This window comes from Camelina sativa, chromosome 12 (assembly GCF_030686135.1).
Source record: "Camelina sativa cultivar CO46 ecotype springtype chromosome 12, ASM3068613v1".
Lineage (NCBI taxonomy): Eukaryota > Viridiplantae > Streptophyta > Magnoliopsida > Brassicales > Brassicaceae > Camelina > Camelina sativa.
Genome location: NC_141891.1, coordinates 2,451,645 through 2,479,533, shown reverse-complemented (window position 1 = coordinate 2,479,533; position 27,889 = coordinate 2,451,645). Strand labels below are relative to the sequence as shown.

At 35.2% G+C, this 27,889-nt stretch overlaps 6 protein-coding genes across 9 annotated transcripts; 5 read left to right on the top strand and 1 right to left on the bottom strand.

Moving 5' to 3' along the window:
- The first annotated feature begins 289 nt into the window (after positions 1–289).
- On the top strand, positions 290–27,713 carry LOC104729702 (aquaporin PIP2-7). 2 transcript variants are annotated; one of them, XM_087479142.1, is made up of 5 exons: positions 290–313; positions 25,946–26,370; positions 26,474–26,769; positions 27,139–27,279; positions 27,372–27,713. In XM_087479142.1, the coding sequence occupies exons 2-5, from the start codon at positions 26,085–26,087 to the stop codon at positions 27,489–27,491; spliced, it is 843 nt and encodes a 280-aa protein (XP_087335268.1). In that variant the 5' UTR covers positions 290–313; positions 25,946–26,084; the 3' UTR covers positions 27,492–27,713. The 2 variants fall into 2 exon arrangements, with proteins under 2 accessions (XP_087335268.1, XP_010446981.1); XM_010448679.3 differs by having other exon boundaries at positions 296–313; positions 25,979–26,370.
- On the top strand, positions 3,870–5,859 carry LOC147930124 (glutathione S-transferase T3-like). 2 transcript variants are annotated; one of them, XM_087479141.1, is made up of 3 exons: positions 3,870–4,008; positions 4,473–5,366; positions 5,488–5,859. In XM_087479141.1, the coding sequence occupies exons 1-2, from the start codon at positions 3,967–3,969 to the stop codon at positions 5,364–5,366; spliced, it is 936 nt and encodes a 311-aa protein (XP_087335267.1). In that variant the 5' UTR covers positions 3,870–3,966; the 3' UTR covers positions 5,488–5,859. The 2 variants fall into 2 exon arrangements, with proteins under 2 accessions (XP_087335267.1, XP_087335266.1); XM_087479140.1 differs by lacking the exon at positions 3,870–4,008 and having other exon boundaries at positions 4,356–5,366.
- Positions 9,501–11,239, top strand: LOC104729705 (putative BOI-related E3 ubiquitin-protein ligase 3). Its single transcript, XM_010448683.3, has 2 exons — positions 9,501–10,270; positions 10,364–11,239. Exons 1-2 carry the CDS (start codon positions 9,986–9,988, stop codon positions 10,883–10,885), a joined length of 807 nt encoding a protein of 268 aa, XP_010446985.1. The 5' UTR covers positions 9,501–9,985; the 3' UTR covers positions 10,886–11,239.
- On the top strand, positions 12,080–13,869 carry LOC104733138 (ras-related protein RABF2b-like). Its single transcript, XM_087479143.1, has 5 exons — positions 12,080–12,224; positions 12,552–12,629; positions 12,723–12,890; positions 13,263–13,439; positions 13,535–13,869. Exons 1-4 carry the CDS (start codon positions 12,186–12,188, stop codon positions 13,365–13,367), a joined length of 390 nt encoding a protein of 129 aa, XP_087335269.1. The 5' UTR covers positions 12,080–12,185; the 3' UTR covers positions 13,368–13,439; positions 13,535–13,869.
- Positions 15,945–17,844, top strand: LOC104729704 (chloroplast protein FOR GROWTH AND FERTILITY 1). Its single transcript, XM_010448681.3, has 2 exons — positions 15,945–16,354; positions 16,779–17,844. The coding sequence occupies exons 1-2, from the start codon at positions 16,043–16,045 to the stop codon at positions 17,571–17,573; spliced, it is 1,107 nt and encodes a 368-aa protein (XP_010446983.1). The 5' UTR covers positions 15,945–16,042; the 3' UTR covers positions 17,574–17,844.
- Positions 18,478–21,350, bottom strand: LOC104729703 (catalase-2). 2 transcript variants are annotated; one of them, XM_010448680.3, is made up of 7 exons: positions 21,066–21,350; positions 20,288–20,662; positions 19,423–20,199; positions 19,243–19,332; positions 19,088–19,155; positions 18,899–18,992; positions 18,478–18,813 (listed from the first exon to the last, which is right to left on the bottom strand). In XM_010448680.3, exons 1-7 carry the CDS (start codon positions 21,078–21,080, stop codon positions 18,754–18,756), a joined length of 1,479 nt encoding a protein of 492 aa, XP_010446982.1. In that variant the 5' UTR covers positions 21,081–21,350; the 3' UTR covers positions 18,478–18,753. The 2 variants fall into 2 exon arrangements, with proteins under 2 accessions (XP_010446982.1, XP_019089559.1); XM_019234014.1 differs by lacking the exon at positions 21,066–21,350 and having other exon boundaries at positions 20,288–20,692.
- Positions 27,714–27,889: the final 176 nt, after the last annotated feature.

Here is a 27,889-nt window from a genome sequence, read left to right as displayed (position 1 = left end):
ATTAAGTCTTAAATGGTCTGGAATTGGACCATTCGACAAAAACTTGGAACTGGTTTGGAAACGAGAGTGGTGGGTGTGTCACGATGCGTATGTGACGATTTGATCGAACGCAATGTAAGGCTTTAATACACGCATGCTTTTACTTTCTTTGTTTTTTCCGTGGCATGCTTTTACATTATGCTACAGCAATACGCATTTTTAAAACAAATATTTCATTTTTGAACACGACGGATTGAGTAAAATTTACGAGCTTCGTTTAGATATTTAAATATCATTTAGGATGAAATACACAAAAAGTTGTCGGTGTCGTTTTGTGCAAGGATTTTCAAAAGTAAATTAGGTTAATGTCTGTTTTCACCACAAAACACGAAACGTTCGAGAAACTTTTCGATAAAATAATAGAGAAGCCCCTAATTTATAGTGATTTATGACCACTTTGTTGTCATCCGTTAATTTTCCTAACGTCCATCGATATCAAAATTATATCTCACTAAAAACTAATTAAAGCTACATAAGAAAATTATAAACTATAGTATATCATAAATTCATAATGATGTATCCGTGTGATTATATATCATTCAAACATGGTAGCACGGATTAAATTTTTTTTATTTATATTATAATTTTAAAATAAAATATAATTTATATGATTATTTTTAAAAAAAATTAGATAAAATATTATGCAATAAAATCATATGTTAAATATGATGACTTGAAAAAAATATATATTTTGTAAGTTTTATATTGTTAATTTTGTAGTTTTATGTATAAGATATGGTTATTTTTGTTATTTGTTTTTATGTTAACTTTTGAACATATTTGGTGAAAATGTTTTAATATGACCCGTGCTTAGGTAAGATTTTATTTTTAACTGCACAATAAGATCCCGAAAATCACGATTAAGTATGATAAATTGCCAATATTTTATTCTTTTTTATCTCTAACCGTATATATTTTGTAATAATACATAGAATACTAAAGATTTTATTTTTGAAATTATATAAATCATTGGAATATTTTCTTTTAAAAGATTATTTGAGATATTCTTAAGTGTATATTGATCAACTAATCTATAATCATTTTTATAATCAATCTATATTTAATCTATAACCTATTTAAATTGTAACTAATTTATAAAAATTATATGATATACAACAAAAGGTTATGTACTTCCGTTTTATTATATAGGAGATATATTATAGTAATACCTAATGGTGGCTAGGAATTCAACAACTCCTCTGTTTGTTTTAAACAAATGTATGCAGATGTGTAAACGAAAATAATTAAACGACTTATTATACAGGTCTAATGATATAAATGAGACTATGCAGCTCAGCCATACATTTGCAACAGCAATGGGATGAAATTGCGATTGGAGCTAATAACTACTTCTCCTAAACATGTGTTACATGCTCTCACTGGGCAAGTATTGTAACATGTTTTTTCACTGTAAAGTTTGTAACGACTATTTTGTTTATTACTATAATCTGATTTGGGTCAAAGGCCTAAATCTGACTCGAAAATTATGTAAACATACTGCTAGGCTTTTGGGAGCCTTTAGGTTTCAATAGTCTCGCGGCCAAATCTTGTGGTTGTTTAAGTGATTGTACCACATGTTTATATAATTTTCGTGTGATGGTTTTCTATTTTCCTGATTACTTCTTTAAGATCCAAAACCAAAAGGTGAATTTTCTACCGGTCCGTACGTGTGTGAGAAGCAAATTAAATACACACCGATCTATCGGTGCTATAAGATTAAGCGGCGTCCATATAACGTTCAAAGGGTCTTGCATCACGTGTGTACTAAGTTATCACCCAATGTAACGTTATAAGAAAGTGGGATTAGCGTCGTACAATTCGTGACTATAATGGTAAGTAAGTATTGGGTTATGGATATGTGGAAGATGCAATGCATCGGAAACGTGTCGGTAGATACGAGAGGTGGAAATTTTTGGGGGGGGGGGTTTTCTTGTGAGTACTTTGTCCTTTTCTTATTTCTTGATAATCTATATAATTTTTTCTTTTTGCGGGGGAAACAAAGCAACACATCCACCTCCCAAGAAACAGGCGACACACACTCGGATGATAGCAATAATAGCCAACAAGTGTCTCTAAGAGCATGATTAGTGGGGAGTACTCACAAAGTTACTCCACTATTTGGGCCCCAAAATAATATTAAACAACCCAAAAATGGGTCCATTATCGAAGAATCGATACCCTGGGAAGGAGTTTGAGCAACACTTGAAGAACGCTACGTGGCGACTTGTGAATGGGTGTTTGTTAAATATAAAAGCGTTTTTTTTTTATTTTTTACTCATTTTCTTTTCTTTTCTTCCCCAAAGTCTCTCTCTCTTCTCTCTCGAGAACTCCGGCGAAAGAAATGGCGATTCATATGTAATCGGGAAAAGAAGAAAGAGAGAAGAATCGAGTTATCAATTGGATTAAGCAGTCTGCCCAAGTGATCTTCTTCATTCTTAAGGGTTTCGTTCCTATCCTTCTAGGGTTTGTTCTCTCTCTCTCTCAATCCAATTGCATCGCTCTGTTATTCTTTTTCTTAACGCGTCGCGTCTCTGATTTTTTTGTTTTGTTTCTTCGTCGTCTCTTGTTGCAGGTTTTTTAAAGCAAGTTTAATCTGATTGTCGCTCACACGGCCTCTAGGTGAGTTCCTCTTCTAGGATTTGGCTTTGATCTTTCGGTGATTGATTTATCGTGTTGCTTCCTCTGTTTTTTTTTTTACTAACTTGTTTCTTCTTCTTCTTCTTCTCCTTCTGTCTCTCGCAGGTGCTTTTTGGAAGCATGGCTTTCGTCTCTGAAATCTCAACTTCTTCTAGGGTTTGATCTCTAAATTGATTTCTATTACATAGGGTTTTTTTTTCATTCACTCGAATTCCTTATATTTACTCATATTTCTATTATTATATTTTTTTGTAAATCCAGATTGATTGATTGCGGAGGATAACTGTAGTATTGATCGATCGGCGATTGAGGAGGATACTAAGATCTCTCCCTGATGGTTTGATTGAGGAGGAGGGCACTAAGATCTTCTTGGGTTTTTATTCATTCTTGTCACTCTCTGTTTGATTTTAACGACTTCTTTTCTTTTTTGGGGGGGTCTCACTCTCTCTCTCTTTGTTGCAGGTCTTCTTTTGGAATTACTCCCGAACAGCAAGCTTTGTCAAAGGATGGATCACAACTAGCAGCAATATGAAGGGACAAGTAAGTTTGCAGCCATGAGCTTAGACTTGCTTATTATATATATGTCTTGTTATTTTGTTTCTTATCTCTTGTCTCTAGCTAACTTTTGGTATGCATGTTTTCTTTTCTTTTTTGTTGCATCAGCCTCAAGGATTTGTCTCTTGACTAGCAGATAAAGGCATCAATGGAGATGATGACTTGCCAAAGCGCAAGACCTTTTGTGGTTTCTGGGACTAAGATCTCTCGGTGATGGTTGAGAAAGAGTGGAGTCTTCTCTTTGTTTGTTTTCCTAATCTCTCCCATATTTACTCTCTTTTTTGATATAGTGAAATAACTGTTGATATGGCTTTTTTATTTTCCTCTTAGGAGTTGAAAAACCGACGACCATCATTGTGGCTTATGTAAGTTAACTGATTAACTATGTTCATCTCTCTTTCTTCTTTTACATGGATTTTGAGATTTACCAAGTTATACTACTAACCCTGCTTCTGATGATGTTTTCTCTTTCTAGTTTCAGCTGATTTGTGCACAGGCTCTTGGATTGCCATTAGAGCAGCCAAAGAGTGTAAACATGGAGAGGTTGCAAAAGGTGAAACTTCGTGGGGCTCTTTAAGCTCCTCTCGAAACCACCAGAGGTTTGCTTTTTATTATGAGATTATTCTGTTGTTCTTGTTAAGAGTACAATGTTTTTGTTTCTGTTTATGTGATTTATATTGACTATTTTTACATGTTTGTGCGAGGTCAAATGGAGATCATTTGGAATGATTATTCATGAAGCGGACTGCAGCGTTTTGGATTCTCTTATTTGAAAAGGTATGGTACGACAGCTTTCATATGTTGTTGATAGTTATTGTTTGCGATTGTGTGTTGGGATGAATTAGTGTTAGATTAGGTAATAGTCAAGTCAGGACATTGATGATTGCTTTTTTGTTTGTTGGAGTTCTTAAATACGAATAGTACTTGATTAGAGAGATACTTGTCGAGTAGGTTGTTTTAATGTAATAAATTTGTGGTTGTTGTAGTTAATTTACAACCATAAATTTGAAAACCCAAAACCACTTGAGCTCAATATAAACCCTCCATGTTAGCACTAACATAAACCATTAACTTTTTCTATACAAACCCTTTTCTTTTAACATCAGCTTTCACTAAAACAACCAATGGATCCTAGAAGCCTTATTCGTAATCCACATACATATTTTGTTGATCTTATGAATTCTCAAAAAGACTCTAACTCCCAAGATAATCCAATTCTTCCAAATACATTCTCTTCTCAGCCTGTCCACTTTACCCAAACCCTCTCTTCTCAGCCTGTCAACTTTACCCAAACCCTCTCTTCTCAGCCTGTCAACTGTGGGCCTAGATTCTCTTCTCAGCCGTTTCAGTTTAGGCCGGCATCTGAAGATGATGATTGTATCGAGGTTGAGGTTGATGAGGATGAAGAAGACGAAGGAAGGGGAATAAGAAAGCGGTGGACTGCAGAGGAGGATGTTAACCTCATAAGCGCTTGGTTAAACACAAGCAAGGATCCAGTTGTAAGTAATGAGCAGCGGCTACAAAGTTTCTGGAAGAGGGTTGCTGCCTACTACAAAGCTAACTATGGGTCATCTGTTTCAAATGCAAGAGGGCCTACACAATGTAAGGCTAGGTGGAGCAAGATAAACCATGGAGTCAATAAGTTTGTGGGCTGTTACGCACAAGCGAGTTCAAGAAGAAAGAGTGGAGAATCAGAAGATGATGTATTGAGCATGGCGTATGAGCTTTACAAGAACGACAAGGGCAAGCCATTTCTGCTAGGACATTGCTGGAGGGAACTGAAGCATGATCAGAAATGGATCACGGAGGAGTGTAGCCATAAGCGGACTAAACTCGCTTCAGATGGAGCAGGAGCATCCTCACCCGGAGAGTGCAATGATGGAGCTGAGATGAGGCCTCCGGGGGTTAAAGCTTCTAAGAAAAAAGGGAAGAAACCGGCTGTGACTATTGATGTAGAGGATGGTTCTGTTGGTAAGCTAGACAAGATCATTGCAATGAAAGAACAAGAACAAGCGGCTAAAGAGAGACACGGCAAAATGAGACTGCTAGACAGCCTCCTTAACAAGACTGAACTAACAAGTGCCGAACAACTTCTTAGGGACAAACTCGTTGACCAAATGTTGACAAACACTTAGGTTTGGGTTTAACTCTTTTGTGTGTAACTATCCTCTTTTGTGTTTAACTCTTGTTTTCATTAAACTTATGCTATATGTTGTTTGTTTAACACTTGTTTTGTTTTTTGTTCTTTTGTTTCAGGTTTTGCGACAACAAATTAAGGTGATACGAGAAGGGAAACATGTGTTGTCAAAGACATAGATGTGTTGTGTTTACACCCGTGGAGGGGTGTTGTTTTTAGTTGTTGTCTTGTTGTCTTGTTGTCACGGGTCTGTGAGTTGTTGTCTTGTTGTCTTGTTGTCACGGGTCTGTGAGTTGTTAACTCTTTTGTAACCCGTGGAGGGGTGTTTTGTAACACGGGTTGTGAGTTGTTGTCTTCTGTTTTGTTTTGGTTGTCTTGTGTCTTGCAAGGACAGTCACAGATTTGTTTGTGTTGTTTTGTCTTTTGTAAGGGTTGTATTGCCCACTTGGTACTTTGTGTTTGCTGTTAAGACTATATATTCACTTCTCCTACTCTTTCATCGTTTTACATCAATGCTTTCTGATTATTCTCTTCCGATTATTCTCTTCTCTTTCATCCTATCTTCACTTCTACTACTCAACCAAATAAAATTTCCTTTGCTCAACCTTTTCACTTCTACTACTCAACCAAATATACCTTGTAACCTAAACCCTTTTCCTATACAAAATAAATCACACTTCCCATAAGCCTTCTACTATATCCAAATTGCAAAAAAATGTCTAATTGGAGTTCCGATCAAGAAGTTGATGATATTGTAGAAGAGGAAGTTGATAGTATAGTGGAGATGATCCAATACAACTACACTCACCCATATGTACCACCAGCTCCAATAATCCGAAGAGTGCACATTGAGAGAGACCGTGAAGAAGGCCACACTCGGTTGTGGAATGATTATTTTAGTGATAATCCAACTTACACTAACGCTATGTTCCGTCGTCGCTTTAGAATGAACAAACCATTGTTCCTTCGTATTGTTACCGCTATTGAGAATGGAGTCCCATACTTCAGACAAAGGCGAGATGCTACTGGAAGGCTTGGTCTTTCTGCACTTCAGAAATGTACGGCAGCTATTCGTTTGATGGCTTACGGATATACGGCAGATGCGGTGGATGAATATTTACGACTCGCTGAAACAACCTCCCACAAATGCCTTCTACATTTTGTTGAGGGAGTTATAAATTTGTTTGGCGACGAGTATCTGAGAAGACCTACACCGGAAGACCTCCAACGATTACTGAATATTGGAGAACATCGCGGTTTCCCCGGAATGATAGGGAGCATAGATTGTATGCATTGGGAGTGGAAGAATTGTCCCACTGCATGGAAAGGACAATATACACGTGGATCTGGTAAACCGTCAATCGTACTAGAAGCTGTGGCATCACAAGATTTATGGATTTGGCACGCATTTTTTGGACCACCTGGTTCGTTAAATGATATCAACGTCTTGGACCGCTCCCCTGTGTTTGATGATATCCTAGAGGGCCGAGCTCCGAGAGTTAGATACGTTGTCAATGGACGGCAATACAAAATGGCGTACTACCTAACGGATGGTATCTATCCCAAATGGGCAACTTTCATCCAATCCATTACACTTCCACGTGGTCGAAAAGCAAAACTCTTTGATCAATGGCAAGAAGGATGTCGTAAAGATGTAGAGCGTGCATTTGGAGTCTTGCAAGCTCGATTTGCAATCGTGAAGAATCCCGCACTTTTTTGGGATAAAGGGAAAATAGGGAAAATAATGAGAGCATCTATCATCCTGCATAACATGATAGTGGAAGACGAACGACATGACTACAATTTCTACGATCCAGCGGAATTCCATCACGGAGAAGGAAGCGGAAGTTCTCATGTCGATTTATCATATTCTACAGATATCCCAACAAATCTACATAATATGATGGGCATTCGAAATGATGTTCATGATACACAAATGCATGATCTTTTGCAAAAAGACTTGATTGAGCATATCTGGCAAAAATTTGGTGCAACCGCACAATAAATCTTACTCCAAACTATGTTTAATATGTATAATATTTTGAATTTTATAAAATATGTTTACTATTCCGTATTTTGTAAAATATGTTTAAGTTTGTAAAATATTGTTTTCTATTTTATGTAATATAAAAAATTTAAATAATTGTTTTATCATTTTAGATAATTAAAGTTTGATAATTAATAAATCAAAATTAAAAAATTATTATTTAAATGTTTGAGTAACCTCTTTGTAGTTCTCTAGTAATAGGATAATTTTACTTAGGTTCTCTTAGAGTTACTTAACTTAATTTATGATTATTTATATAATTAATTAATGTAAGAGTAACCATGGTGGGTTACTCCACTAATGATGGTCTAAGTCATCCAATATCTCTAAATCATGTACTATAATATAAAAATACTTATTAGAGAGAGACACACAATAGTTGAAATATCACATGGTTTGCACCATTCCTCTAGCATGTATTATGTCATACTTCATAAATATGGACCCTTCTCTCCATGTTTTATTTTCTTACCATCCAAAAGCCAATCCATAAAATAAATAAATTGAAATAGAGAAAATAATTCTAATACAACCATATACTACTAATAAACAGTTGCATTTTCCTTACGTGGTATGCTTCTATTTTGCGATGATTCCATGTTGTAGCAAAAGATAATAGGCATGCCGCATGCATATTGATCTCGGTTAGGGTACTTAATTAGGGTATATATAATGTTGAGCGAATCAAATGGCACCTCGCCTTAGAACTTTTGGTTCCATTTTATGTTTTCAAATACATGTGACGTTAAAAGTACTGTATATATAAGTAGACCTGATTAAGCATATGCACAGTCATAAGTGTGTGGGTATTGAAACGGTTAACCCACAAGAATGACTAATGCTATTGCGGGTTTATCGCCTTAGACTAAACCCGTCGCATGGCCACACTTTCTTAACAATGAAATATGAACAAAAGGACACTTATAATATGGATCTTAATCTGAATCTCAGTCAAACAAATAAAACTAATCAAATTTGTGTATATAACTTTGGTCTCCACGTATATTAATAATTTCTCATTGATTTGCGACGGATACATATAAGGTAGATTTCAGAATAGAGAGTTTTCTTTATCTTCACATAAATTAAAGAAAAAATCATATATTATCAATTTTGTGATTTTGTGAAGAACCTCTTAAGCCATATTTGACCAGAAAATTTTTACTAGTCAAAGGAAGCATTTTGGATACTATGATTACAATGAATATGAATGAATTTTTAAATCTACCGCGTTTTAATTAATTTCTGATAACCAAACATTTTATAAAAGTCAATGTCTCTGAAATTTTCTATTTTGATTTATACACATCCTCGAAAATTGCAAAGAGATAAAAATGAAAGTTATGCTATGATATCTTAATATATTAGTAATAATATATGCTATGATATCTAAATATATTAAATATACAGCAAATAGTAATATCATAAAAATCTGAAAGAAATATGTCTATCTTTGTGTGTATATATATATTAATTAAGAGTCAGAATAATTAGCTGTAAAATATAAAATATGTAATATATAAATATTGTCTTTTTCCAATTTTGTTTTTTTTCTTGTGCACATCTAAATTTAAGCCTATGGTTGTGGATAACAACAAGAAAAAAGAAAGAAACAAAGCAAAAAAAACTTAAAACATCAATGATTTTGTAACAATTGGTGTAATATGGTTGTTGTTTTCCTTATAATGGCGTAACCATTTCTAGAACAAAATAATGGGTAAATCAGCCATCGTTTGACTAAAGAAAATTTACAAAAAAAAAGCAAAAACTTCATAATTAGAAAAAGACTAAAAAAGTGGTAAAAAATAGAACAAAAAAAAAAATCAAATAATTCAGGCGTTCCAGATGACCCAACTGACCAATTCAGAGGTTATCAATAAATTTTAAATCAGAGCCAAAATTAAGAAGTAAATACAAAGAAAAAAAAGGAAAAAAAAAAAAAAAAAAACTCTGTACCCCCTGCCATAATTCCACTTGGATTTTGTCTATAATATTTGTCTTTCACATTATCGAAAAAGCCTAAAAATAAAAAAGAAAAAAAAGCAGTACTAAATAAAAAGACAAAACGGCTCTGGCAAAATCTCTGACCTTGGAAAGATAAAAGATAGTTCAGTCACATAATCAGCATGTGTACGTCGTTTCTTTAGTGCTAATATTATACTTAAACCATCTCTCTCTATATTATAATTATAATTATAATTGTCAGATAAGCATTAAGAGATGACCCCAAAAACCAAAAAAGTCCTATCTCTCTCTCTCTCTCTGCCTCTCCTATTCTAACTTTTTTTTCAGTTACTTTAACTCCTCCCTTCATCTTTTTCTTCTATTCTCATCGACAGAGATAAATATATATATTGTGTGTGTGCAGAGGAAGAGGTTACATGCATTGTATATGTTTATTTCCCGAGATTACATACGGATCAGAGACACAACTCTGACTCGGTTTCCTCCTCTTTATTAAATCACCCAACATCGACTCTACCTTCTCTCTGTTTTTGTTCATCTTCCTTTGATCGGAACAAAATATAAAAAAAAAATCAAAGCTTTTTTTTTTTTGGTTACAAAGAGAGATGGCAATACAAGCGCAGTTGAGTTACAACGCTTCGAACGCGAATCAAATCGGGTTTGGTGGGTCTGAGTTTTCTTTGGTTAACAACAACAACAATGGCGGAATCGGAATCGGTAACGCTCAGTCTTATTATCTCAATCATCTCCAGTCTCAGAAAGATTTCAACCAGCAAGCTCTGTTTCATCATCAACATCAACAACAACAACAACAGTCTCGTTCTCAGCACTTTTTAGCCGTTCATATGGAGAAACAGAAACAAGAGATCGATCAGTTCATCAAGATACAGGTTCGTTCTTTTTCGTAATCTAAAAAAACCATAAAGTTTCGATTTTTGAATCATGGGTAGTGATAAAGTTTTAATCTTTATCTTTGAAAACAGAACGAGAGGCTGAGGTATGTGTTGCAAGAACAGAGGAAGCGAGAGGTGGAGATGATCTTAAGGAAAATGGAAAGCAAAGCTTTGGTTTTGATGAACCACAAGGAAGAAGAAATGTCGAAAGCGTTGAGCAAGAACATGGAACTCGAAGATCTGCTGAGGAAGATGGAAACAGAGAATCAAACGTGGCAGAGATTGGCTCGTGAGAACGAAGCTATGGTGCAGACGCTTAACTCAACGCTCGAACAGGTCCGTGAGAGAGCCGCCACTTGTCACGACGCTGGTGCTGCGGAAGACGAAGGGTCTTATTGCGGCGGAGATAGTTTTCCGGCGGAGAAGGAGAAGAAGATGAGTGGTGGTGGTACTAGTACTAGTTGTTGCAATTGTGGGTCTAATGGAGTGACGAGGGTTCTGTTTCTGCCGTGTAGGCATCTCTGTTGCTGCATAGATTGTGAGGAAGGGCTTGTTCTTTGTCCGATCTGTAACACCCCCAAGAAGAACAGAATCGAAGCCTTTATTTTCTAGGATTTCTCTAGAAAATTTCCCCGAGAAAAATGTGGTAAAAAACTTAGAAGAAGAAGAAGAATGTGCCTAGTTTTTGTATTCCGGTGACCGGGGAATTTTTTTTGGTTATTTTCCGGGGAAGTTTTTAGGGGAAAAAAAGGGAAAGTAAAATTAGGCATTTTAGAATAGGAGAAAAAAGGTTATCAAGAAAGTAAATTCTAATTAGGGTTTTCTTTTTGACCTTTTTGTTTTTTTTTTTTGGTTTTTTGCCATCAATGGGGGGAAAAAAGAAAGCCAGCTGGATTTGATGAACATAATCCATATTTTCCTTTATCTCTAATGAATTTTTTTGAATATAAAAGTTTAAATTTGCTATTTTTTTCCTATTTCATGAATTTTTTATTAATTTCCACACGTAAAAGATATATTTTAAGATTATTTTGTAGTAATTAAATATATTTTTCACAGTATACACTTCCTAATAAACAATACTAATTATAAGAAATACTAATGTTTGGTTATAAAAGAATAATACTAATGTTAATCTATATAAAAACATTTAATCTCTTGTTATTTACATTTTATTAATTAATAAAAAGAAATCATATTTCTTTGAAACAAACAAGAACCAAAAAAAGCTTACAAGTGTTATTTATAATTAAAGGTTTTGATGTTGCAATATTGAGAAAAGAGGTGGTAGTAGAGACTCTACTGTAGAGTCCCGTAGACACGCGTATTGGAATGGAGAGAAAGCTATAGGGTATTAGTATTGGGTTGCTCAATAATCAATAATACTAGTACAGTGACAAGAGCGCACAATAACAATAGTAATAACTTGAACATTAAAAATGAAAATTGAAAGAGGAGAATCAGAGTTTGGCCTGCCACCACCACCATAGGGACTGAGTTCTCGCACTTTCCTAAACAAAATCATATTTTCATTAAACACTTGTGTCCTTCCTTCGTTTTATGGATTCTCTCGATCTCTGTTTGGACAGATCTGTGCTACCCTAGGTTTCTAGACACACACACCCTAACCTATAAATATAATAGCACTGTAGCATCTACTTTTTTTGGTTTAAGGCCATCCTTAATGGGAGAACACTCTCCTATTCTAAGCCCAATTATATAATAAAAAAATGTAACAGTGGGCTTAGATCAAAAATAATGGTCTTGTTTCAGAACTGATCCAAAGCCTGTTCTAACATTCTTCCTCTCTTCTGATTGGTCGAAAAAAAAATGAGAAGGAAATATTTTTATTTCTCTCATTCCATCGAAATCGTATCGACCTGTCTGTGATTCTCTCATCAGATCGATCATCATGGCTGCAGCTGGAAACAAGAGCATTAACGCCAAATTGGTCCGTCTTTTTGTCTTTCTCTTGTGCTCCCTTTTGAATTTTGCCCTCCGATGATCGTGAAATTGAATTTACAGAAACTTTTGCTATTTTTTTTTTTTTTTGGGGTTTCGGGATGTGATTTTGTTTTTAATTTGGAGAATTTTGATCTGTGATGTTGAATTGGACAACTTTGAATCGGATTTTTATTGTTAGGGTTTTATGTTGGATTAATCTGATTTAGTTGATTTCGTAACAGGGTTTATAGTGATTTAGCTCCGAGATGCTTGCAAAACATTGTTTTTGGTTTACTTATTTTGGTTCTGTGTACTTTGGTTAAGTCTTCTTCAGGTGTTACTTGGAGATGTTGGAGCTGGGAAATCAAGTCTTGTCTTACGGTTTGTCAAAGATCAGTTTGTTGAATTCCAGGTTAATATGCCTCTTCTTCCTATTTGATCATCGTCCTGTTGTTTTTGTGTATGCTTTCTTGACTTTGATGTTTTTTTGTTTATGTGTTTATAGGAATCAACCATTGGTGCTGCTTTCTTCTCACAAACATTAGCTGTGAACGATGCTACTGTCAAGTTTGAGATTTGGGATACAGCGGGTCAAGAACGATACCATAGTTTGGCTCCAATGTACTACAGGGGTGCTGCTGCGTCAATCATTGTCTTTGATGTTACGAATCAGGTAAAAGAGTTAGAAACTGGTCAGTAGTTGCAATTCAGTGGCTTTCTACTAAGTGGTGTTTGTTTTAATCTTTTGCTATCTTTTCACATTCTTGTGAAAATGATACGTCGTTTCTCAGATTGTTACGGGTTCTGTGCTTACCTTTTATGTGGTTACATGTATTTAAATTCTATGTTGCTTTATTAGATAGATTCTCTCAAGTGGTTGATGTGATTGTGGTTTTGGTTTCTTATATTCGCAGGAAGCTCATAGTGTAGAGATTTTGTTTGGAATTGGAGTTGATCTTTTAAGTTATACGGTTATCTATTTGGTAACTTTGTTGTCGATGATGGTGAAGAGAGTTCTGAAATAATATGTTATCACTTTTTGCAGCTCGATACACTGTTCGTTCTTTTGGTATCAGACGTAATGAGAAGATTGCTTGTTACGTCACTGTCAGGGGAGAGAAGGCAATGCAGCTTCTTGAGAGTGGACTGAAGGTTAAAGGAAATTTAGTGACACTGGTTGCTTTGGTTTTGGTATTCAGGAGCACATTGATTTGGGTATCAAGTAAGTTGTCTGCTTTTATCTTTCTAACACAAACATAGAAAGAGTAGCTTTGTGTAAACATTGATCCAAGCAGGGGTTTTTGTATTTCATCTTAGGTATGATCCATCTACTGGAATCTACGGTATGGACTTCTATGTTGCAGAAGATGCAAGGCTCGTGTTGGAATCCAGCATAGAGTGACCAAAGATGATGCCATGAAATGGTTCCAGGTGAAGTACGAAGGAGTCATTCTCAACAAGTCTCAGAACATTACCGGCTAAAACAGATGTGTCAAACAAAAATATCTATAATCTGTCTTTATCTTTCCCCCCAATTCGAATCAGTATTTTCTCAGTTTTGTTTTGATTCTCTGATCTTCTTCATACATTTTGAATTTTCCTTACATAGATATTTATAATTATATCATTATGGACAAATATATTTATTCTAAGAACACCAAAATTAGTTCTCCTATTTTTTTTACCTATGATCTTAACAACTGATCTTAGATTATTTTCACTATATATTTAATCTAAGAACACACAAAAAAGTTCTCCCATTAAGGATGCCCTAATGCATCAGCATCTAAATATTAGACCGTACTATACTACTATTATGTACCCTCGTTCAATTTGTCAATTAACTAAGAATTAAACTCTCTGTAATTTGTGAGAACCCATCCTTGGTATTAATCAAAGAGTGCAAGTATAACAAATCTTTTTGCACTCTTTGATTAAAATATATCGATAACTTGCTTAACTTGTAAAGTTGTAATGGAGCGACTTGCAATATTTCATATTCCCGACTGCCTTTAGATTTTTTTTCCCAACTGTGATAGATTTATGTTCATATATGATATATCATTGTACTATTTATTCATCTATATTAGTATTTTTTTATTAGGAATTTTTTATTTTTGTTTTTTGCCTATGAATGTAGGACTACGTAAAGGATTTTTTGAATGGAATTTGATTTATCTACTATAAACGGAAACAGAATCCAAAAGTAAACCTCACAGAAACGAGAATCCAAAAATAAACCTCACAGAAACGAGATTGGGTAATTTAATTGGATTACATATGGACACATGGGCCGGCCCATTTGTCCCCACAAACACTAGGCCCGTAGTTGAAGTGGGACCCTAATAGATTGCCAACTATTTTATCGGAAAAAAACAAGAAGTTTGGAACTGATACGTCACATATTAAAAAGTACATAGACATCATCATTGCTCAATTTTGCTAATGGAAGGATACAGACGGAATCAACAACAAACAATTCATCTTTTTTTTTTGTATATTCAGGATGATTTTGATTATTGGTTTTAAATACGAACGGAAGAACATAAGATAATAGTAATCAGTATTCAAAATATCATCTCAATATTGAGATTCGATTTTTTTCCCGATCTTACCTAAGCTAATTTGATGTCTTATAGTATTTGTTTCTTTCGTAAATCGTAAAGAGGTAAAAGTTGGTGTAGTCTATGGGGATGCACACATGTTGTATGTTTTATTCTTCTCAGAAAGATAATAATTTTTAAACTTATGACATGTGCGCCACTGCTCGACGTGTGCTCGGAGAGAGTAACCAAGTATTTTTTTATGCGAAAGAAATGAGGAAATCTTGGAAAAATATAAATAAGTCGAGGTATTTGTTATGCAATTATCCAAAACGTTGTTTTATTTTGCTCACGTATTTCATATTTTGCCACGTAGATGCATTTGTAATCTCATAAACCATTTCGTTTAATAACCTACTCCATTTATTTATATACATTGCAAATATAAAAATTAATTCAACAAACTTGTTACTTCAAACTGAACCTTCTGAGTGAATATATTAGAAGAAGGAATATAAATGATATTGAAAAAAATGTAACTAGGGAAATTAGGAAGTGTAGGTAAATGAAGTCTATATAAGCAGACGAGGAAATAAAATAGTAACGTGGATGGATGCGTCGTGGATTCCATATATCATCATATTTTGCTTTTACGTTTCTCTTTTTGTTAGGCGAAAGATTTGACATTTCAAACCAAATACAGTATAGTATTCTTTTATCATTTTAATTGCTATGCCTTACTTTTACCAAGTCCATAACATATTTTTATACAACTCGATGGAACAAGACCCATACCACGGGTTTTTTGGACCTTACTTCTATGCACATTCGATCAATTATTTCACACACAACTTTTTTTATAGTATTAAAGCTCGATCTAACTATGACATGTTTATAAAGTTCACTTCTTTTGTCTCATTGCTAATTAACGTAAGAATATTTAGGCCAGTCGGCTTTTAATACGGTAGTTAATTGTCCATTCAACTTTTTTTTTTTACCTTATAAGAATTTTTCACCTAATTAAACTTTTCAAAATTTAGCATTTTTGTAATAAAAAGATTTATAGTAGTTTTGAATTATAAAAAATGTAAAATATTATTTTTTTGTTAAGAAGAAATATTACTAATTCGTAATTTACATTATTTTTATTTGTAAAGAAACAAAAAAAATAAAAATACCATATTTAAAAAATCGAATATCCTATTAAAACAGAGCAAGGCGCACGTACTCCTCCTCTCTTCAGTTTTGAGACTCGCCGAGGGAGAAGAAGGAGAAGGACGCCATGGAAAGGCTTCTACAACCTTCGTCTTCTTCTACTTCCAAATTCTTTACAAAGACTTCTCCTTTCATTCCTTGTCTCCGCTCATCGACTCTAGCCTTTGTCTCCTCATCTCATCATCACCACCGTCGGCTCGAGTCGTCACGCCGACTCAGCTCAATCTCTTGCAACGCTTTCCAAAACCCATCAGCGTTTACGCCTCTAGTTTCTAATAAGACTAACAATTCCTTCAATGGATCTCTCAAATCGGAAAATTCCAAACCTAATCCTGGATTCCTCCAACGGATCGTGCCGACTGCTTCTGAGCAGCGAAAGGTAAATTCAATTTCGCGTTTTTATCACTGGAATTGAGAAATCTATAGACTTTATATGTTGATGCTTGAGTTACATTAGATTTGGGGTTTATTGGGTTTTGTTTACAAAAAAAGTTCCAATTTTTTTGGGTTTAAATCTGTCAGTTACAAGAATCACGGAATCAGATTCTCATAGTTTTAGGATTCGTCAGCTTATACGATACTTTTGACTTTGAACTTGATTTATCTTGTTAGAGAAATCTCAAAAAGATCCAGACTTGTTGGAACTTGTATATCTTAAATCCAAAGTTTGGCTCTGTAACGATTTTGAGCTTGTAAGATTAGTGGCTCTGTCTGTGTGTTTACATTGTGTTTGTTAGCTGTCCTTCTTATGTAGTCACATGGGGTGGTTTACTAAAACTATACAAATCTGTGTTTCTTTGCAGACGTTATCTACTGGAACGGTCATACTAATCTCTGCAGTAGCTGCGCTTTTGCTTAACCCGCTTCTTGCACCACCTGCTTTCGCTAGCTTCCAGACAGCAGCTAAAACCGGTTGGTTAACTAGTGCATGGACAGGTTTCCTTGCTGGTTGCTTGCACACGCTATCAGGACCTGATCACCTTGCTGCTTTAGCTCCGTTGTCAATCGGACGAAGCAAAATGGAAAGTGCTGCTGTTGGAGCTCTTTGGGGATGTGGGCATGACGCTGGTCAAGTCATCTTTGGTTTACTGTTTCTGTTACTTAAAGACCGGCTTCATATCGAAGTATTGCAAACTTGGGGTACAAGGATTGTGGGATTGACACTTGTCATTATTGGTGCTATGGGAATCAAAGAAGCTTCCGAGATTCCAGAACCTGTTGTTGCCTTGGAAACCGACATCAGTATGGTATCAACAGAGAAAGAGGGCTTACCAACAACGCCGAAAAAGAAGAAGATTGGTTTTGCTACGTTTGCAACTGGAGTGGTTCACGGGTTACAACCGGATGCTCTGATGATTGTTTTGCCTGCATTGGCTCTGCCATCTCGGTTAGCAGGGTCTGCGTTTCTGATAATGTTTCTGGTTGGGACGGTTATCGCAATGGGAAGTTACACAGCGTTTATTGGGTCTTGTAGTGAGGCATTGAAAGAGAAGGTTCCAAGGATCACAGAGAAACTAACTTGGGCTTCATCTCTTGTGGCTATAGCTCTTGGATTGGGAATTGTCATCAGCCCTTTCTTTGGTTTTAGCCTCTACTGAGAAACTAAAAGCTTCTTCTTCAGGTAAATGAGAGAAGCTGATATCTTTGTAGCTCTATAGAAGAAAGAGTCTTTTTTTTTTTTTTGGTTCATTCAATTTACTGGTGCTTGTACGAACACAATCTCGTAGTCTTGCTTCTGAAACTCCCTCTCCACGAAAACCACTTTTTCATTACCCTTATTTTTAAGATAAGTTTCGTTCTGGTTCTGAATTACTATTGAACAACTTGCATGTAACCATAACTTAATATGAATGTATTCTTTCTGACACACATTACGGATCTCATCGTTTTTAGACATTCTTTTTTTAGCTAATTCAAAATCTTCGTCTTAATATGGAATTGGGATATACTTATGTCACATAGATAAACATAAGACTGATTCTGATACGATTTAACTGTCCACCTCCTAAGTAATCATGGTATGAAGATGAAAGAAAAGTAACATTATGTTTTATTTATAAGTTGTTCTTGTATATACCATTTGAACAGAGAATTTTCTGTGTCACAAATTCAAACCCAAAAATGTCAAAACCAAACTTACTTACTAATGCCAGAACGTCAAAAGCGGAGTTCAAATCCAAGTTGTCAGATTATCACACATTCAACAACCAAATCTATAGACTCTCAAGACCCCACGCTAATTACTACAACGACCTTATACAAATGTGGCCATTGTTGCAACACATATTAACAACAATTGTGAATTCTCTTATACACATAAGATCCTATGGGCCTTTACTGTCTTTTTCGTTTCATACTTGCTTTGCCCTTTCGTCCAGAACATGCGTCCTAAAAATACGTCTTCGTCGACAGCTCTTTACGTCCAGGTGTAATAAACCTTTCTTGTTAGTATATAGGAATGTACCAGACATGTCACGATCGTTCAAGGACCAAAAAAAGAGCTTTCATCGAATAACACCGATTATATAAATCTTCAATGTATATAATGTATTTATTTTGATAAAACAAGAGACAAAACTAAGGTCACAACAACACAGAAGGTTTTTTGGTCTTTAAACACATACTATTACAAACATAGCACATATAAGATCCACAAGATGAAGATTGTATTATCTCAAATTTGATCTCTTCCCATCTTTTTTCTTTTTTCCCATTCTTCTCTGCTAATTAGAACCACACAAACGCCAATCAAGAATCTTTCACTGCCAAACACTCATTTTAGATGCTTGGTCTCACGTTGAGACGGCTCGCCAGCTTCTGTCCCAGAGACTTGTCAGCCTGTTTCACACATTTTTTATCCAATCAGTCTCTCAAAATGTTTAAAACTTCACAATGAGAGTAAAATGAGACTGAGAATTCAGACCTGAGACCAGTAAGAGATCCAGATACTGCGGATTTCGTGTGTGATGCGAGGGTCGGATAGTGCATCAATCCATCTACAGATGAATCGTTCTTGCCTGAAGTTGAAACCAAACCATAAAAACATTATGAACACATAAGTTTCCTTTTATGCATTAAGTTGGCATCAGAAAAAAGAAAAACAAATTGGTACCTCTCTGGTGGGAAGGAACGGTATCTCTCTCCAGGCTCCTTGAAGTTGTTCTCTTTAGCAATAACGCACTGCAGAAACAGAATTCAAACTTTTAGATCATATGTTTTCTTATGTGAGCCAAACAGAAACAGAGAAAGACAGATCTAATTACTTACCCTCTCACGTGTTCCAGAGCAGACTGCTGGTGGAGCTGGATACTTCTCAGCATGACGAACCGGATCATACCTTGACGGGAAGTAGTTGACCTGTAGTAACATCAACAGCTTGTTATAAGACTATGACATTCTAGCTTTAAGTTTGATATAAAAAGATACTAGTATTGTCATATCAAGTACCTCCTCATCCCTGTGCATGAAATTCATGAATCCATCATGGTGGTTGTTGTGATGAGCACATTTTGGGGCATTGACTGGTAGCTGGAGGTAGTTTGGTCCAAGACGGTGTCTCTGAGTGTCAGCATAAGAGAAGACACGGGTTTGAAGAAGCTTGTCGTCAGAGTAGTGTATCCCAGGAACAATGATTGCAGGACAGAAGGCAAGTTGCTCATTCTCTGCAAAGAAGTTGTCAATGTTCTTGTTCAACACCATACGTCCAACAGGTTGAAGAGGCAAGATATCTTCAGGCCAGGTCTTGGTCACATCAAGCGGGTCAAAGTCGAACTTGTCTTCATCAGCTGGATCAATGATTTGGATAAAGAGCTTCCACTCAGGGTAGTTTCCAGCAGCAATAGAGTCATACAAGTCTTGAGTAGCGTGACTGTGGTTGGTTCCTCCAATACGAATAGCATCTTCTTCCAAAAGAGACTTGACTCCACAGGTTGGTCTCCAATGGAACTTAACGTAGTGAGCTTTACCAGCTTTGTTGATCAACATGTATGTGTTGACACCAGAACCATCCATGTGCCTGTAGTCTTGTGGGATACCGATATCATCAAAGAGGAAAGTGAACATGTTCAAGCTTTCAGGGTGGTGAGAGAAGAAGTCAAGGATTCTCCAGTTCTCTTGGATGTGAGATTTCGGGTTTGGCTTAAGGGCGTGGACCATGTCAGGGAACTTCATCCCATCACGGATGAAAAAGACAGGGAAGTTGTTTCCAACAAGATCAAAGTTTCCCTATTCACAGAGAATGATCACTCACTTCTTAGTATATGATATAAACAAGATCCTGTTAGTTGGTAGCATTAACTATAACTAGACTGACCTCTCTGGTGTAGAACTTGACAGCAAAACCACGAGGGTCTCTCAAAGTCTCGGGACTACCACGCTCATGGATAACAGTAGAGAAACGAACAATGAGTGGAGTCTGAACACCAGGAGCTCGGAGGAAGTCAGCACAAGTGAGGTTAGATATATCATGAGTAACCTCGAAAAAACCTTTAGCACTAGCTCCTCTGGCATGAACCACACGCTCTGGAATCCTCTCCCTATCGAAATTAGCAAGCTTTTCAACGAGATGGTAATCCTCAAGAAGGATAGGACCTCGGGGTCCAACGGTCATGGAGGAGTTGTTGTTCCATACAGGAGCACCAGAGTTGGTGGTGAAGAAGGGAGAGTTGTAAGAACTAGCTGGACGATACTGCATCATACACATATATATCATCCATTGTTAATCAAACATTGAATTAAGAAAATCAAAATCATTAACCAAAAAAAACTCAATGGTCTATAAGAAGTCATATCGACGACGACGACATAAATCTACCGCAAAATCCGTGACTAAAAAAAGTGAACACGATCTTCTTGGGAGAAATCAGTATAGATCAATGGAATAGTCAAATTAGATTCACGGATTTGACTAGAGAAAAAAAAAAGTCAAAATCCGCATCGACGACACCAATCTAACAGTGATAATTTATGTAGATACGAAACTTAAGGGTGCAATTCCAAAAGCTTAGTATATAATAAACGTTTCAGTCTAGTTTCGACGGCAAGATTTATCTTACAAGGTGGCATAGAGAAAGCAAAAGAAGGGAGTTTACCTTGTAAGGATCCATAGTTGTTGTCGAGAGTTTGGCAGAGAGATTGAACAAAACGAGGAGATAGGTAGATGATGAGGGATGAATGTGAATTATAATATTCGCTTCCCTTATTTATAAATGGCGTGTGCTTTACTGCCTTTTACGCTTTTTTATTTTTATGCTTTTTTTTTATTTTTATTTATTTATTTTGGGGGGAGTTTTTTTAAAGGTTATCGTTTTTTCGTAATTTTATTTTGCTGATAAATATTGGAATAACAAATATTATTGTGGCGAGAAATTCAGGATAAATGTGATACGTCAAGTATTATTATTTATGATCACAGTACTACGAGATTTTGTTTTTTTTCTTAATCCAACCACCAAGTTACCTACTATTTATTCAAAATAGTTTTAATTTTGTTGTACCAATATTTCATTGATAAGAAAATTAATTTTTAGCTTACTAAATGGTATTAATCGGATATATAACATAACTGATTATAATTTTGAGTAATTAATTAGTATCACATTTACAAGTTTTTAGTAGATAATGCTTAAGTAATTAAAGTCAACTCTTTCAAACAAAAGAAAAAAGTGATCTTAGACAACTTAAACGATTCTATGTTCTTTGAATTATAAGACGAAGCTCATGGCATTGTTTGTGTTTTTTTGGGTCCTGAAATTTCTATCATTTACATGTTTTTGAATTTATTAAACCCAATTTACACGTAGTTTTGAACCTTATAATCTAAATGTGGTTAATACGACAAAAACCTTCATCAACTCGCGACGTTTTAAAATCCAGACGATAAAATCATACAATGTCATCCGATTTAGGTTCCCGAGACCGTAAGATAAGCTGAACCCACGATTGCGATATTGTCAAAAATACTATTTTTGCATAAAAAGACTTTTTTTCTTTTTCTTTTATATGGTAACAAGAGAGCAAGGAAGAGGAAGACAAAACCAAATAAATAATATTTTTGCAATACGGAATAAATATGGACGTCACGGCGTTTGTGGTTCCTCCTTATCCATGTTATTTTCATTTTTTTTTTTTTTTTGGTCTTCTAGCAAAACCTTTATTAAGTGGTTTAGTATGGTTTAGGGTGACGTGGATGCTACGTTGGATTCCACGTATGATGAGTTAATGTGAACGCTCCAGTCGGGAAGAATATGCCTTTTGAATTGATTATTACTTCTTGTTTTTGTCCTTTGGGAGATGTGTCGAGATGAGATTATCATGTTCCGAATGGGCCCCACCTCCGGAACCTTCTCGCTGTCTCAGAAGTTTTAGCTCATCTGATTCATGTTGATTTTGGAATGCATATATTATCAGACTTTTTTATGAACATGATATGGAATTTTATGACTTGTGTAATCCTTTGAAAGGTCCGTGGAATCAATCTATGGTCGCCATACACATGGTATAATCCTTTGAAAGGTTTTGGAACTCTATTGGTTATAACGAAGCCAACAAGTACGCACCACAAAACAAACAAAACAAAATGTATCCTATATTTACAATGGCCTTAAGCGAACAGATATATACAGAGGCCGACCATGCACATTCAATCCCGTGATTTCGTATCAGTTATGAAATTGGAAAATAAACATGCGTTACACAGATTCTTCTTCAATCTACACAATATTATCAAACGGGCCGAACAAGAAGGAGATATGTCCACTATGAATAGACCTCTAGTCCAAAAAATGCTATAAAACGAAATATCGCTAATACTACTACCCGGACAGCAGCAAAGCAAAAGGTGAGGCTGTCAAATTGGGCTAGAATGTCTGGGCTAAGCCCAACTCCTATAATAATACGTATTCCAATTTAATTTAAATATTAAATCGGATATATGATAAAATAAGCAGCTGCCTGTGTTGTTTAGACTTTAGAAGCATACTCTTAAAACGTGCTAATCTAAGACTGACATAACATTCATTTTTAAGACTTAACATGTACTATTTCTCTGAACTGAGAACGTAAACACAGATGCAATATGAAGGTACAATTCAGCCTAAAAAAACAATGAACGTGAAGAAAGGATGTTCTATGGTTTCTTTAACGTAAAAATACTAAACAAGAGAATAATTAAGCTAATTAAGTACATTGTACATAGAACATAGATAACACGTTAGCTTACCATAGGTCCATATGTACGGACGTACACAAAACAAAACGCATTCACTGTCTACTAGTACTAATTACTGTACTAAACATGTAAATAAAGTGCTTTATCGAAAGCAGGTTTCTGTAGGTCATAATTGAACCATAAAGCATCGGTAACTTCTCTACAGTAAATATTTTACGATTATTTTTAAAAGTTGTTTACGTTAAATCAAAGTGTAGCTAGTGACCGTTGGATAGAGAGAATCGAACAAAATAAAAATTCTAAAAGAAAAAAGAGGACCATCTTTTTGTTTTTTGGGTTGGAAAAAGACATGAATTGTGTGGATCGTTCTAGCCGTTACGAGATACGATACACGTGGCATGAGCTGTATGGATTAATACGAAAGAGATCTGACCTGTCTTTTGCCAAACTGATGTGGAGATACAGTGACGTGGATGTTTTTGAGATTATACACAATTACACATTGATTGCTTTGCTTTGTTTTGCCCTTTTTGTTAGGTCATTCCTCTTCTCTGTGGACTAAAACTTATTTATCAAAACTTAATTAAAAACTACAAATTGAAGTTAGCTAATAATTAAAAAGATAGGCAGCAAAATCATATAAAAGATATGATGGTTGATTTATTCTCACATGCATTGATTTCGGGCGAAACCATAGTATTATTATCCCAACCTCTTCTTCTGCACTACGAAGATTTTAATTAGTGGAATATATTTAGATGGTCCAGCACTATCCAGTATTTATTCTTTGGTTTCCAAAGTATATATATATAACATGTGTTTATATTAGAAGAAATGTGAGATATACCCTATACTTATTGCCGTTTAAATTTTCGTAAATGGACTTGATTACTAAACTAGGGTCGCATGAACCATCTCTTACTCCTAGTTTAGTTTCAAAATGTAATTCGAATTGGAATGTCAAATGTATATTGGTTTTAGTATTTGCATTGATTACATAATCCAAAATATAATTATGTTATACGAAAAAAACGCATATTTTACATGGAGAAAGAGGAGAAAACAATCATCATCTTTCTATGATTGCACATCGACCTGGCACTTCCTCTACCAAAGCCAACATAATTTCAAAATCAAACATATTTCTTTTGTCGTAGTTTACTCGAATGATGAATACTAAAATTTATCTGTGGGTCTACTTAGTAAATAAGGAGTTTCCCGTTTCATAATTCTATATCACGTAAAAGTTAAGTATTAATAATTGTATTACTCAAAGTGATAAAAGTAATAATCGGCTAGGGGATATTAACAACAATGTAAAAGACAAAGAAAAAAGGTGATGAGGGACTGGAAGATAAGGACAAATGTCATATTAGCTTATACAAAATTCGAAAGCAAAAGTGTGGATTATGGTGGTCTGCTTTTAGATAATAATTTAATTAAAACACTCATTACGGGTTAGCACTTCGTATTATCCGTTCGTATAGTTCTTCTTATATTACAAATTACACTATACAATTGATATTTCTACAAGCATAGGATGAACTCGTATATTATACTCCCACATATCTTATACTAAAATAAAAATACGTTTGAATCAATTTTATTAGTTCCTCGACATTCTTCAAATATCAAAGGACAAAAACATTAATGTGAGAGAGCTTTAAACCAGAATAGACTATAATCATCATCTGCCGGTAAAGTTTTGTCTATACATTTCAAAAAACGGTACCCACCATAAGTTCGACTCTTCCTTTTCATATTTGTTTCCCCCTTTTTAAATTACCGCAAATAATATTTTCTTTCTTTTTCCATATCTTTTTCATGTAGTTTGCTTTTTTAGATGGTCGAAAAAAAAGTAGTTTGTTGGGTTCGTTGAGTAAAATAATATCTTCATCTGTTTGTGTAATTTCAAAGCTGTAATTTAACAAACATTTGACCTAATTTGAAAAAATAAAAGAGGAAAGTTGCCAAAAAAAGATTTTGGAAAAGAAAAAAAAAAAAAAGGAAAGAAAAAAAGACAAAGATATGTATATTGATAATATAACCGTTGAAGAAGGGGTTGTATGACAGCCTGACGAAAAAACCTTACACCTCATTTCTATCATTAACCCTCACATGGCTTACCTGTACACTTTTGGTCCTACCCACCTTCTTACTTTTTTTTTATTTATCTCAAAAATCGTTTTATTAACCCCAAAAAAATACTATTCAACAAACCTACAAAAAAAAAAAAACATGCCTTAGTTTATTTATAAATTTTTTTTTTGTATTTATCCCATTGTTCCGTATTAGTAAGAGAAAAAAAATATTCACATTTACAGAGCTGCAGAAGATTTTTGGCCATGCACATAGACCCCACTTTGATTGCTATTTTATACACTATAATCATATAGTACTAAAACAAAAACTTGACTATTATTGTACCAGTAATAATGCATTTAAAAATACTATTGGTGACAGCCAAAACAAAACAAAAAAAAAAACACAATAAAGAGTACTAGTAGTAGTAATTACTTTTGATCTCTTGTGGTTTAGTGATTTAACTACAACTAGAAAGTTCTAAGGAACATTTAGTAACTAGTTTAATTATTAGTACTACTAAGTTAGTTTAGAGGGTTATCAACTGACAAATTTTAAATTCCCCAAAAAATGTCTAGAAGTTTCCCATTATTATCATACTAACTAATTAACTCTATAATCGTACAAATATAATGATTAATACCAGAGTTATTTAGAAGATTATAGAAATGTATAATACCGAAACTACCCTTGGCTTATCCAATGGTGGTGTGGAACAAGGGTTTTGGTTTTTCTTTCCCTTTAAAAAGGCAGAGGAGAGACACTGTCGTCGTCACACACCACCACTCATTTCGAGCAGCGAAAACTCCATAGCTTAGCTAAGAAAGAGAGAGAGAGAGAAACAAAACCAGAGACAAAGATGTCGAAAGAAGTGAGCGAAGAAGGAAAGACTCACCATGGGAAAGACTACGTGGATCCTCCACCAGCTCCGCTCTTTGACATGGGAGAGCTCAAATCTTGGTCTTTCTACAGAGCTCTCATCGCTGAGTTCGTCGCTACACTCCTCTTCCTCTACGTCACTGTAGCTACCGTCATCGGCCACAAGAAGCAAACCGGTCCTTGTGACGGCGTTGGTTTACTCGGTATCGCTTGGGCTTTTGGTGGTATGATCTTCGTCCTCGTTTACTGCACCGCTGGTATCTCTGGTAAGTTCAAATCTCTCAACAAACAAACAAAAAACCCTAATCTTTTTACTTGTTTAGTTCGTTGTTTTTGTTGCTAATCTTGGTTTTGTTTTGTTTTTCGTAGGTGGTCACATTAACCCAGCTGTGACTTTCGGTCTGCTGTTAGCTCGTAAGGTGTCTTTGGTTCGAGCTGTTGGTTACATGATATCTCAGTGTCTTGGAGCTATCTGTGGTGTGGGTTTCGTGAAAGCTTTCATGAAGACTCCTTACAACACTCTTGGTGGAGGAGCTAACACCGTAGCTGATGGTTACAACATCGGAACTGCTCTTGGTGCTGAGATTATTGGAACTTTCGTCCTTGTTTACACCGTCTTCTCTGCTACTGACCCTAAAAGAAGCGCTCGTGACTCTCACATCCCCGTAAGTGTTGTTTTAAGAATTCTTAAAAAAGCTCAAATCTTTAAATCCTCTAATTCTCAATAAAGCTTGGATCTTTAAAGTGTTTTATGACAAAATTTGATGGGTACGTGTAGATAGATGCTCATAAAGTTTGAATCTTTAAGGAGTTTATTATAGAATTTGGTTAAACTCTAGTGGGTATGTGTAGATCTTAATAAAGTTTGAATCTTTTTGGAGTTTAGTGATAAAGATTGTTTACAACTCATTTGGGTTTGTGTAGATTCTGATAAAGTTTGAATCTTCTTTAGGGTTTTATGACAAAGTTTGTTTTAATCTCAGATAGGTGTGTGGATTCTGATAAATTTGGTTGTTTTTTGGGTGATTGATTAGGTGTTGGCTCCACTTCCAATTGGATTCGCTGTATTCATGGTGCATTTGGCAACTATCCCCATTACTGGAACTGGTATTAACCCGGCAAGAAGCTTTGGTGCTGCTGTTATCTACAACAACGAGAAGGCTTGGGATGACCAAGTAAGTGCTTTAATAATTATTACCTCTCAAATTAGGTTTTAATTATAATTTGTTCACGTCTAATGTTGTTGGTTCTGTTTTGGGTTTTGTAGTGGATCTTTTGGGTTGGACCATTCCTGGGAGCACTAGCTGCAGCAATTTACCACCAATTCGTATTGAGAGCATCAGCAATTAAGGCTTTGGGTTCCTTCCGAAGCAACGCGACCAATTAATGAAGAAGGCTTGTGAAGAAAACAACTTAAGATTTGAAAACGCTTTATTATTTGTTGTTCTTTTGTGTGTAATGAGAGAGATCTGGTTTGGAAGATGTTAATTATGAAAGTGGCCCTATGAATTCTATTCTTTCTTTCTTTGTTCCTCTTTTGTTAAATTCAAGTAGTCTAGTTTTGGTGTGGTCTTTTGTTGAAAATATAATCTTTTTCTTCTCTCTACAATTAATTTCGTAATATCGAACAATCCAAATTAAAAACGTTAGAGAACTGTTTAAATGCAAACAACAAGCGTCCAAAGAAAAGTTTCGGCCGTAACATGGTATATTGTGGGTCTTTTGGTTATTGTAATGGTCCTCGGGTCATCTTTACACCACTCAGTCATAGACACGTGTAGTCAT

Excerpts from the sequence above, each read along its gene's own strand:
- LOC147930124 (XM_087479140.1), top strand. The coding sequence starts at position 4,356 with ATGGATCCTAGAAGCCTTATTCGTAATCCACATACATATTTTGTTGAT.
- LOC104729705 (XM_010448683.3), top strand. The coding sequence starts at position 9,986 with ATGGCAATACAAGCGCAGTTGAGTTACAACGCTTCGAACGCGAATCAA. Across the intron at positions 10,271-10,363 it reads ATCAGTTCATCAAGATACAG|AACGAGAGGCTGAGGTATGT; the intron begins GTTCGTTCTTTT and ends CTTTGAAAACAG.
- LOC104733138 (XM_087479143.1), top strand. The coding sequence starts at position 12,186 with ATGGCTGCAGCTGGAAACAAGAGCATTAACGCCAAATTG. Across the intron at positions 12,225-12,551 it reads AGAGCATTAACGCCAAATTG|GTGTTACTTGGAGATGTTGG; the intron begins GTCCGTCTTTTT and ends AGTCTTCTTCAG. Across the intron at positions 12,630-12,722 it reads ATCAGTTTGTTGAATTCCAG|GAATCAACCATTGGTGCTGC; the intron begins GTTAATATGCCT and ends ATGTGTTTATAG.
- LOC104729704 (XM_010448681.3), top strand. The coding sequence starts at position 16,043 with ATGGAAAGGCTTCTACAACCTTCGTCTTCTTCTACTTCCAAATTCTTT. Across the intron at positions 16,355-16,778 it reads CTGCTTCTGAGCAGCGAAAG|ACGTTATCTACTGGAACGGT; the intron begins GTAAATTCAATT and ends GTTTCTTTGCAG.
- LOC104729703 (XM_019234014.1), bottom strand. The coding sequence starts at position 20,686 with ATGATATATATGTGTATGATGCAGTATCGTCCAGCTAGTTCTTACAAC. Across the intron at positions 18,993-19,087 it reads CGTTCCTTCCCACCAGAGAG|GCAAGAACGATTCATCTGTA; the intron begins GTACCAATTTGT and ends TTTCAACTTCAG. Across the intron at positions 18,814-18,898 it reads GGATCTCTTACTGGTCTCAG|GCTGACAAGTCTCTGGGACA; the intron begins GTCTGAATTCTC and ends TGTGTGAAACAG.
- LOC104729702 (XM_087479142.1), top strand. The coding sequence starts at position 26,085 with ATGTCGAAAGAAGTGAGCGAAGAAGGAAAGACTCACCATGGGAAAGAC. Across the intron at positions 26,371-26,473 it reads CTGCACCGCTGGTATCTCTG|GTGGTCACATTAACCCAGCT; the intron begins GTAAGTTCAAAT and ends TGTTTTTCGTAG. Across the intron at positions 27,280-27,371 it reads AGAAGGCTTGGGATGACCAA|TGGATCTTTTGGGTTGGACC; the intron begins GTAAGTGCTTTA and ends TGGGTTTTGTAG.